General features: G+C 34.1%; 1 protein-coding gene across 1 annotated transcript in view; it reads right to left on the bottom strand.

Moving 5' to 3' along the window:
* Window positions 1–12,378, bottom strand: part of LOC120627429 (igLON family member 5-like) — a 60,956-nt gene that overhangs the window by 25,820 nt on the left and 22,758 nt on the right. Inside the window, exon 2 of the mRNA XM_039895430.1 lies at window positions 6,498–6,585. Within this exon, the coding sequence (XP_039751364.1) occupies window positions 6,498–6,567 (70 nt within the window). The 5' untranslated portion in view covers window positions 6,568–6,585. The remainder of the gene's footprint in view (window positions 1–6,497; window positions 6,586–12,378) is intronic.

Here is a 12,378-nt window from a genome sequence, read left to right as displayed (position 1 = left end):
ATCAGGGTCGCTGCCCACTGCGCCAATTAGCTGTAAGAATACTTTTAATCAAAAATATAGAAAAAAATATATTATTATTTTATTTTATGTATTAAACTTGTATATGAATCTATGTGCCATTTATGAGAGGTCGGTTATAGGTTCTCTAAAACATAACACACACATGAGTCTCTTGTTCTCATACACATGAGTCAAAACGTTTCAATCGTTCGAGAATAAACTGATTTTCTTACGAAAGAAGATTTATCATAATTTAAACATTACTTGCTTCATTTAATATAATGGCAATGAATAACAATAATAAATGTAACTCAAGAAATGTGGATGTTATGCTTCACATAGACCCTGCTTTCTGAGTCCAAGGGGGTTCGATTCCAACTACTGGTAAATGTTCGTGTAATGAGAATATGAATGTTTTTGAGTATCTGGGTGTTTATATGTATATTCTAAGTATTTATGTAGTACTTAGTACCTGTAGTATGGGTACTAAGTACTACATAAAGCTACGTTTATTTTGGGGCTAGATGGCGATGTGTGTATCGTCGTAGTATGTTTATTTATATTATTTATTTCACTTTTCTATTTCATATCTCTGTGCTTTTAATATTTATTTTAGTTTTTAAGTAAGCAATGTAAGTTTTATTCTTTTCTTGCTGGAAGTTACAAGGTTATTGTAACCTTGTAACTTCCAGCAAGAAAACTCAAAAGGAAACTCTTTGTTCATTGAGTGCTTTTCATTGGAAAAGCACTCAATGAACAAAGAGTTTCCTTCAAAACGCATGTTTACAACACACCAAATTTATTATGCGAAAAAGACACGCTATGACGGCATGTCGACATACGCTTTAAATATTTAAAAACCCTCCGCGAAACAAAGGGAAATATTGTACTATGAAGACTAAATTTCTTTTATATTCTTGTTTATTATGAAAGCACCCCTAATTTAATTCTTTTTTCAAGAGTATATTAATTGTAGCGGTGATAGCCTAACTAGGCTAAGGTTTCGGCTTTCATTTCGAATGACCGAGTTCTATCCCCGGCACGCACTTCTAACTTTTTTGAGTAATGTGCGTTTTTAATTTATCCAATTAAATATCACTTGTTTTAGCGGTGAATAGAAACATCGTGAAGAAACCAGCATATCTGAGAGTTCTCTATGGTGTTCTCAAAGGGGTGCGAAGTCTGCCACTCCGCAATTGGCCAGCGTGGTAGACTACGGCCTAAACCCTTGTCATTCTGAGAGGAGACCCATGATGGGTTGGTAATGATGATGATGAAGAGTATATTCGTAAGTAAGGGTATGAGATAAATACTGTTATATTAGAAGGTCTTAAAACCACCACTGTCTCGTGCTTGGGTACCACCACGAGACCACATTTAAAAACCCACTACTATCTAAGCTTTGTATTATTCTATTTCTCTCCTACCTAACTACCTCTCTCACACCTATGAGAGAGCAGACTTTTACTAGACGTGAAATAATGATTTATTAGTTGTGTTCGTTACCACCAAACCAGACCACATAACAAACAGAAATTATAAATTCCGAAATAGCTCCTGCTCTTGATCTATCTGCCACTATCTAACCCGGGTACAAATAAATAATTAAATAAAATAATATAAAATCATTTCATTTCAGGTCGGGGACCCATATACAAAATTGAGAGGTTAACATAAAATAAATATTAAAGACACATTTTAACACAGAAAAAGAATAATTAAAAAAATAAAACAGTAATTAATTAAAATCTAGAATTCAAATTAGAATATATTAAATATCAATTAAAATCCAACTATTATATATAGTTGTAAGAACACAGCTTTGACCACTGTGCATATCAAATCGTAACATTTCAAATTATATACAAAACACTTTGTTCTGTACAACGTCCATATTTTATTGCATATTTTAACATAACGTAATAAACGTAAACTGACATAACTTTCACGTTCCACATCACGAAGCTCATATTTATATTTGAAACATGCAAAACCAAAAAATATGCCGAACGGTATTCAGTTTTTGCTGCAGATAATAATTTTATTTTATACAGATAGTAATTAAATTGACGAATGGTTCAAAAACTTTGCTACTAAATATATCACAGATTATAAATGACTTTGATTATATTCAACAGTCATTAGTAACAGCCCAGCAGAGCTAGCACGGGCAGGAGACAAATATATCCAAGATAGGAGAAAATTATATCCCCTTTAAAATAATATATTATTTGCAAATATATGCAGCTTATCGTAACTATTATAATGTAGTATTTTGGTTGTGAGCTACTAATGAAAATAAAGTTATTTTCATTTCTTGCATTTAGTAATAATCAAAGTGAATGTTTAATCTACCAAGACTTTTGTTTACTCACTCCTTTGAGCTCTAGAAGTCCTCAGCTATAACCAAGGATAGGATCTAGGATAATGATGATGAGGATAAGGTCGGAACACTCGAGGCGCGAAAAGACCCAAAAGAAGAAAAGGAAAGAAAGGAAAAGACCGTCCAGTGTTTGAGCGTTCAGGTATAAGAAAAACTATATAAAGGGAGTCCCTTTATTAACCCTTCGTCTACATCGACGCTTGCGAATAGAATAAAAATAAATATTTAATTTTTTAACCGCAGCAGTTGATACACAGAAGTGCCATAGTTTATTTAAAACATTCGAATGTTTTTCATTTATATTTTTATCTGTGAGAAAATAAAATTAATGTTAGCAGCACAGAGCTGAATACAGGTCGGCATATTTTTGAGTTTTGCATGTTTCCGATATAAATATGGGTTTTGTGATGCGAAATGACTGACACGGAAGTTATGACAGTTCGCGTTTATGACGCTATGTTAAAATGGCAAATGAAATATTGACACAGTGCAATAAAAAGTGATAAAATTTACGTTATAGGACTAAAGTTTAGTTGTATGTAGGTACCTACTCGCTTCTAGCGCTGGTTTTGTCAATGTTAGTAAAGCATTTGAATATATTTTTAACAGATCTCGTAGTTATTGTGGTTATAGTCATAATACATACCTCACATCATTACAAGCTTATTTAGTGTCCCACTGTTGGGTACAGTCTAATAGGAGAGATTAAGCTGTGGTGAATAATATGGCCTTATTATTCACCACAACCACCATATTACTTAGTTCCTTAATTTTAATAACTACTTCAAAAAATGGCAGTTTTACTCGTTTACGGACATGCATATTGCCAGTAACGATTATAATGGGTCTGATAAGAAATTTTACACGTATTTTTTTAATTTTAAAACGTAGAAGCAAAGATGATAAAGATAGAAAGTTAAAATGCTGAAGTTGCAATGGACAGAGGAACTTACCTCGTAGCATCGATGAACGTTGTTTCAGGAATAGGCACCTAAGAAGTACCAAATCAACCTTGCTAGAACCCCCACTAGACATACAGAGTCAAAAATTGTGAAAAAACCTGTTCAATAGTGGAACAATGTCAGTTAAAATCAAAACGATTAGAATAGAAACAAACAGACGCTACGTGCTAATCAAAATACTTAATTCAAATAATGGTAATGGTCTTAATTGGCATAGCAGGATTTTTCTGAGCTGGGCTGATATATATATATATATATATATAGCTTCTGTACATATTAAAAAGCAAAGTGCCCACACCATAACTCCGTCGGCGACGAAGTTGCGCGGACCAGCTAGTTTAATTATAAAATTATTTCACTTTTTGCATTTATTAATGAAATTTCATCACTCAAATAAATTTAATTATTACATTCCTATTTCATTCTAAAGCTTATTATATTTCTTGAAATAAATAAATAATCTGAAGATCTTGACAAACTTTTTGCTTTCGACATCGGCTTCCGCATCGTTGCTCCAAAAAAAAACAGACTATTCTAAAAGAAATAATAATATCCCGTTCAAGACAAATCCTGCCTTCACTCAGCTTTATTCCGGGTCTTATCTTTATTATATATTTTTATTCAGAACCAGTGGAGCGAAAAGAAATGAATACATACAATGCAGGGAAGTATGATTAACTACAAAACATCGTTTTGTGAAAGGAAATCGGACATCGCTTTTGTTTGGCAAGAGTACAATAAGCCAGGATTATTATTGAACGTACGTGTTTTAGACTAAACATTTTTTAATTTATTGCTTTTTAGTAAGCTCTATTTAGCTCGCATAATATTTATTTATGTGATAGAAATACAACCGCATACAATTAAGTAAAATTATTTCGAATAAACGTTAGCTAAAAGTATACGAAAAAAATCACTTGTTCTATAATCTAGTAACGTGCCTTTTCTTATCTTGACAAAACTTTATGTGAATCCTGTTCTTGAGCATCCTCTTAAGAATTAAAATAAGATCGCAAGCAAATCTGTAAGAAAACTTCGAAAATCGTCCTATTTATTTTTAATTACGTTAAATTTTAAAATGTACATCAAAAAGTATGGGTCTCCTTACACGTTTCTGAAGTAAGTTAACAAAGGTCGTCATAATTACTGAAACAACTGCATAAAACAGGTTCTAGAAATATGAAATGATTTTACACTCGCACTCTTCTCAGGTCAGGATAATTATTATCTATGTATTCAAACCCTTAATGTTCTACTGCCGGGCCAAAACATTTCTCATATTAAGGGAGCAATTTTGAGTTTAACCTAGCCTCGCTACACCAATGCAGATTGGTAGGCGTTAATACCTTGCGATGTATGCGTAAAAACTATTTCCTATCTCCAGACTGATACCGAAAATTTGATTACAGAAAAAAACATTACCTAAAAATTGCTGGCGCGAAATCCTCCTAAACAAAAAACAGTTTATTTGTTAGAGATTCGTGAAAGACGGTTAATACATGTGGGTCCGAATCGCAACCCTGACTTTATAGCATTGTTGCCAAATAAAGGCACGATCCGATTTCCTTGAATGATGTTTTATCGTAAATCATATTCCTCCATATTGTGTTGGTATCTCTTTTGATTTCATTTCACTCCACTAACTCAAGATAGAGATATTATATTAATTTTCGATAAGTATTAGAGATAGAGCATAATCGTTTGATTGAATTTAACTTTTTTCTTTCTACCATCAAAAAATTATGCACCGGATTATCTGCACCGCTACGTAGTTGATGTTCAATAGATACTTATGGAACCCTTTACTATATTACATCGCGCATCTAAAATATCTGAAATGCTCTTCGTTTTTAACCCTCGACGCAAAAACGACGTTATGTTATATGTGTACGTGTGTGCGTGTGTGTGTTTGTGTGTATGCAAACGTTGGCGTGTGTGGGTGTGTGCGTGTGCTAATGTTGGGTTAATCATAGATAACGTGCTGTAATTCCCTATTTCAACACAACAATATCATTAATAACGATCATGCTATTGGTCGAATCTAAAATCCATCACATCTTTACATTACCACCAGTGTTCTATAATTCTTTCGTTCTCACTATCAATATTATTATTATAACTCAACGGACTTGAACTAACTCTCAACACTAAACACCTATATCATTTTTGATTTTATTTTATTTCAAAGATCTACAAGCACACTATACAATATGCCTACAATATTAAAGGTTTTCTCTTTACTTCCGTGGCATAGGTAGCCTCATCAGATTCTGACTTGGTGACAATTGAATCACCTCGAAAATATATCCTTACGGAACTTCGCTTTAAAAATCAGTGAAAAATACTTCGAACATAGAACGGAATTTTTGAGGTCAGTTTAAAATAACTGAGATTTTGAATAGGTGCGAATATTTGTAACTCAATCACGCTAAAATTGCTGAACAATTTTCGTTTGATAGTTGTGTTAATATCGTTTCACTTTGACGCCTAAACTATTCTATTTTCCTATTTAGTTTAATAGTATTAGTTATTTAGTATTGAGTCTTTTATCAAGTAATTCCTAGTACCGTTCACCTCGTGCCTCGAAAAGGGCACGAGTCTAATCTAAGCATATGAAGGTTTTAGCGCGTAGTCTACCACGCTGGCCAAATGCGGATTGGTAGACATCACACGCCCTTGTAAACGTGATGTGTTCCATCACCGCACATATATTACACGCACGATTGTACTTGCCTAATATTTGTAAATTTTTAATCTTGTTGAAGTTATATTATGTTTTGGTATACAATAAAGTGCATTAAACGGAAATAAAAAACCTAAAAAGTTTAAGTGTACCTATTCTTCCTTAATCAGACCACCTCTGAAGTATGACTTAGGAACAAAAAAGATTCATTAAAATCGTGTAACCAATACAAAAAATATATAGTTGAATTAAGAAACAAATCCTTTTTTTAAGTTAAGAAGCTTTACGGCAGTATACAGTTTTCTTGCATTTGTTACGCGCTTGTGAGATCGTTTAAAACGGAACCGTTTTATTACTAGCGCTAGATAATAATTTGAAAAGTTACTGACTCCGTTGAAATTTTATCTCGCATAACGACACGAGAGGGCTGGACCCATCTAATGAGCATATTACGTAAATTCATACGTACCGATGAGGAAAAGGCATCCATGTAGAAGAGATATCCATAACGCCGACTTCACACTTGCCGCCTGGCCCATAGTGTCCGGCCGACCTATCTGTAAAGGTTACATAATTTGAAGTTAAGTATTTATTAAATTAATTGAAGCTATCCAACGTTTTTTTTTTAAATAATATGTGACATGTTTGCACTTGATGTAAAGAAGCGGAGTTCTTTATATATTTTCTCCTTATATTAATATTATCCTAAATTGAGAAGTAATAAAAATGGGATATCGTTTAATTTTATTTTATTTTATCTCACGAGGAACCTATTATTAACATATAATTAAGTAAACTATTTAAAAACACCCGACAATCCGCCATTTTGGACCTATTTTCAACAAACATACTCGTAGCTAAGAACACTCCAGAATAATTCACACAAAAAAAACAAAATCATAATCGGTTCATCCGTCCGGCAAATACGATGCCATAGGCACACAATTGTTAGAAACTTCAAAACATCCTCCTGCAGAGTTAACGTTCATATTCATGACACTCATTCACTCAACTTCCTTCTCATTCGCCTTAACTCAGTTTTATTTCATTGAAGTTAGTTAAATAATTATTATAATCGATAAATAAACGACATAATACATGAACTGTTCATCCTTCATCGTCATCGTCATCATCAACCCATTACCTAACCGACCAAGAAGAGTTTAAAGGCAAGTCCGGATTGGTAGACTTCACTCGCATTTGATAACCTTATGGAGAGCCTTTTAAACATGTTTAACACTCAAAGAATTGATATTTATTTTCATAAATAAAAACGAATCCTAAAAATTGTACGTACTGGGGATTGAATTAGGCTAGCTCGGTTAGGGGGAGGCTGAAGTGATATCACTTGTGACTAGGCTATCACCGCTGGTCAGCAAAAACGAACCAAAATATAGGAATCAGCAAAATATCACACGCAGATCAATAAGGGTCACTTTCGCCTCAGCAATTATTTCAATTAAGGGATCTCCATTGGCACAACAAATATTTCATTAAATTAGTCCTCAAGGATTGTGTCCATTATATTAAATTGGAGGCAAACAATTGGACAGATTGTCGCAATGGATACAGTGATGAGAATTCCAATTTAAAGGCATTATTAGTTAATTCGATTCGCCTCTGTCCTAATACTTCGTATGAAATTAAAAGTGCTGGAACGCTTTGTTCGAGTTTTGTTATATTTTAATTCTAACAGTGTTCTAATATATAAATTTCGTAACATTAATTGTTTCAAGCAATAGAATATTCAAATGCCACAAAGCCTTCTGAATGTTTTAATTTATTTTATTACTTCTGTGTCGGAGTACTTTAAGATCTTTGATTATTTATAAATAGATTGTAAGTACGGCGGCTGTTCGGGTAGACGAATTACACTCTTCAATTTTTCAAAGTGAGGCTGGCGTTAGGCAAGTTTGTATTTTGTCTCCACTCCTGTTCAACGTCTACACCGAATACATAATGCGGATTGTTCTGGAAGACTGGGATAAAGGTATATCGGTTGGAGGACGTAAAATGAGTAATATGCGATATGCTGATGATACTACACTTCTTGCCCAAACCAAAGAGGATATAGAAATTCTGCTAGCACGTCTGGAAGTAACTAGTGCGGAATTTGGTCTTACCATCAACAGGGACCAAACCAAGATGATGATAGTAGATCGAGCAAACCAAAACAGGCTAGAAATCGAAAGCATTGCTAATTTTGAGGTTGTGCAAACCTACATTTATCAACTATATCTAATACTGGGGGATGTGACCTCGAAATTCGAAAGCGGTGTGCGATAACAAGGTCTGCAGTGGAGAAGCTTAATAAGATATGGAAAGATAAGAGAATAACCAAAACCACTAAGATTCGACTCATGAGGTGCCTTGTCTTTCCAATATTTTTATACGGAGCGGAGACCTGGTCACTTAGACTACGAGACCGCCGAAAAATCGATGGCCTAGAGATGTGGTGCTGGAGACGCCTTTTAAAAATCCCTTAGACTGCATTCCGCACCAACAATTCCATTTTAAAAGAACTGAATATCAAGGAACGACTTTCGTCTACGGTGAAGTTATGCATATTCAAGTTTTTTGGCCACATCTCAAGAAACGAGGGGTTGATTGAACGATTGGTGGTGCAAAGACAGGTTGAATCAGCATAAATTCAAAAATAATCTTTTATTGATTTTTTTAAACAACCATTAAGTCATATGGTATTAAAGATTGAATAGTTCGTTATAAAATATTAGAAGCATTCTGGTTATTCATTTAATGCATAACTTTTTTTATTTCGTAACTAATAATTTATCTAAAATAAGCTATAATTGCCCGCGATTTTTGTCAGCATTTTTTAACCTACTGTTTTGTTTATACCGTGGGAACCGCTTGTTTCCATGGGATAAAAAGTACTCTATATAACTTTCAGTCCTGACTCTATGCCGAAAATCTATGCCGATTGGTTGCTTAAATTGGGCGTAAAGGTCAGACTAACAAACGAAAAAACAAATAACACACTTTCACATTTATAACATTGAGTATTAGCTATTGCCCGTAATTTATTTTGCGTTTATTTGTCAGAACGCTAAACTCAGGAAATATCAATCCGATTTCTTAAAATATTTTGCTTTTGATAGTCCATTTCTTGAGGCAGGCAGGCGTGTGAGTGGATATTATTCATAAAAATATTCATCAGTCACCTTAGTACCCATAACACAAGCTACGCTTACTTCGGGGCAAGATGGCGTTGTGTGTATTGTCGTAGTATATTTATTTATTTATTTAACTTCCTTGATTTTTTGTATGTTTTCCCACAATGCTGCGACATGTAGACATTCTTCAAACAATTTTATTACAGTGACATTACACCCAAGCGTTGCCACTTAAAGCCTTAAACGATTTTCTATTAGCCTTAGATTACAGAATTCTAACCATTAATATTAATTGCCGTAATTAGTAAAAGCGAGCATAGTTTGGCAACGCTTACGTAATAAATCTATTGGCATATCTGTATATAGTAGATTTTTCCGTAAGCAATTTCGGGGCGGGAGATCTATATTAATATTCTAAAGATTTTTTGGTTTGCTTATTTGTACACAATAGGCTCTGAAAGCACTTGACCAATTTTAACCATTTCTTCGCGAAAATAAAGCTTAAATATTACGAATTAACATAGGTAGTTTATTTTCAAAAAATGTAGCAATATTATGATCTGAGTTAACCGCTAGTGAATCATTTACAGCCTACTAACGTCCCATTAGGGTGCACAGCCCTCGTCTCGGATGACGGGTTAGAGCATACCCGCTAGTTGCTAAATATTATTTATTTTAAGAATTAGTTTTATAAGAATCATCAGCATCATATTCAGTATACAAGCGATAGACACACGTAGCGAATAACTTATTATCGAAATTACCACGACTGATGGTTGACCTAACCTACAATGGAGTGAAGACTCCTTGGACATCTCAAGCATTTTTTTTATTCCACTACAAGTTAGCCCTTGACTGCATCTCACCTGCTGGTAAATGAAAGCCTCCTACCAACAAACTAAACAAATGTATGGTCTAGACTGGGTAAGATGGTAATAAAGAAGCTTTGACAAGTTGATTACCATACTACATTACACGCTATTATTTATATATACGAAGTAAACGTCGAGTAGAGAATGTTTACTGACGTAACGTAGTTTTTACGATAAAAAGGCATTCCTTTTCTTTAACTACGAGTATGTACAAAATTGCCCTGTAATGCTTGTGTCACGAAAGTAACATTCGTCATGTAGGAGTAAAATGAAAAAGTAATATAATGTTTTTGGGTTGGTTTCGCGGTACTGTGTCAAGGCCACAGTTGTAAATAGCTGCGGGTAATTGCCGCATTTTTAATAAATTATGTTAGCAAATATTATATTTTAATTATGCAAATGCTCTTTACATCATGGTTATGAATCCACATAGCACAACGAATGACACTTTAATGTTTTAACTCACTTTAATTAAATTGACTGTTAACTTTTTAAATGAGTAGTATCAAAATTTGTTTTATACATTTATTCCCTGATTAATAATTTATGAAAAAAGTAACGCAATAAATTTCATACATAATGTATGAAATTTATTGCGTTACGTCAAATTGAGAGCAGTTCTTCAATATCAGGCTGGGATCAATGAGATTTTTTTCACGAAAAACCACATCACAAATTTTAGTCCAAACCGGGTATCAAACCCAACAGGGTTGGGGTCCATAGCTGAAAATGCCAACGACTGGCTTGACGAGTAAATCAATTGATCTGTACTTTCTGTAATGAGACCATACCTCTGTGAACACGGACCTAGCGTTAGGGAATGCCATCATCACCCATATAAATCGGCGTTTACAATAAACCGGTCTCCACCCAGAATGAGAAGGGTTTAAGGTCGAACAGGCTGGTCAAGTGTGGATTAGTAGGCTTTTAAAAACATTATAGAGAACTCTCAGGCAGGTTTCTTCGGGATTTTTTCCTTTACCTTTAAAGCTAGTGACACTTTAATAGCTTAAATTAAAAACGTATGTTATCGGGAATTGAACTTGGTTAACATCGAGAGACCGAAGCTCTTTCCACTATCACCGCTGTAAATGCCGCAAGGAAATATGCGTTAGCACATTGACCTCGTTCTATTTACTTGAAGATAAAGTCGATGTCATAACGGAAATGCCCGGATTCGGTAAGCGACACGAAAAAGCCTCTTTTATTAAAAACCTTAAGCCGGCAATACACGTACGTGCTCAAAATATTGACCAGAATCTTGAAGAATTTTGGGTGCATTTGAAACAAAACGTACCTGTGAAGGTATTGTCCATGAACATGGTTTTCAAACGTTCTTCCAGTTATAGAAAAGTAAGCAAACAGTATTAACAAATATTTTCTTGAAGTTGTTTTTTTGTATATTATATTATAACCAAGTAAACTTATACCATAAAGTTACACGTACGAGTACGAGTACATTCAGCCGCGTTAAATTACTAAAATGTTTTCTTCCCATACAAAATTTAATCCACTATTCTAGCAAATATACATCAATCTGTCCGCAACGCTGTTAGGGTTTTTTTTCCCTGTTCATAAGGTTTTTTGAAGCCTCACCCCAAACAGCCTTATAAAACTAATTCTATACATCTGGAATCAATATCCATGGCAACTCAATAAACTAAAGAACATTCGTAGACCCAATCCATCTACGACCAATTTACAGAAACTGCAGTTTCTCTCACTAACATTGACACAAATGGAATGCGCAAGTATGGAAGGCTAAGCAAACATTTGGAATTTGAACGCTTGTGTTCTCCAAAACCGAAATGGCGAGTTTGTTCAAACTTAGCATACACGTTCAAACAGTTTGTGTTACGGAAAACAAGTTTTAAGAAATTTGAACACAGAATTGTGGAGGGTCGAATACGGTTTTTTCGGAAACAAGTCTGTAAGAAAAAATGAAACCGAATAATTTAAACATTAGAAGAAAATATAAACTTGCAGTGCAATATATATTGCACACAATTTTACAATAAACTACCGGTTGACATCTTGGACATGCCTCTAAAAAGTTTAAGTTTTATATTAAACGTAAGCTTATAGAGAAGGTTCTTAAACTGAGCAGGTTCCTTTTTTATTATATGTATTGTTTATGTGATAACATAAACAGCACCCAGCTAATTTTGTTGTTGGCTTCTTCTTAGACCAGGATGCGTTTGGAACCCCCGGAAAACGTTACCTTTAAGTGTACAGATGTATTTGTAGCCAATATATCACTAGTATGTCCACATTTTTATGTTAGTAAGCAGCAAAAGTGCTATGAGCCTATATGAGTACAGACATGTCTTTGAAATAGACTTTA

The sequence above is a fragment of the Pararge aegeria genome, chromosome 11 (genome assembly GCF_905163445.1).
Source record: "Pararge aegeria chromosome 11, ilParAegt1.1, whole genome shotgun sequence".
In the NCBI taxonomy this organism is placed as follows: domain Eukaryota; kingdom Metazoa; phylum Arthropoda; class Insecta; order Lepidoptera; family Nymphalidae; genus Pararge; species Pararge aegeria.
This window is presented reverse-complemented; position numbering and strand designations above follow the sequence as displayed.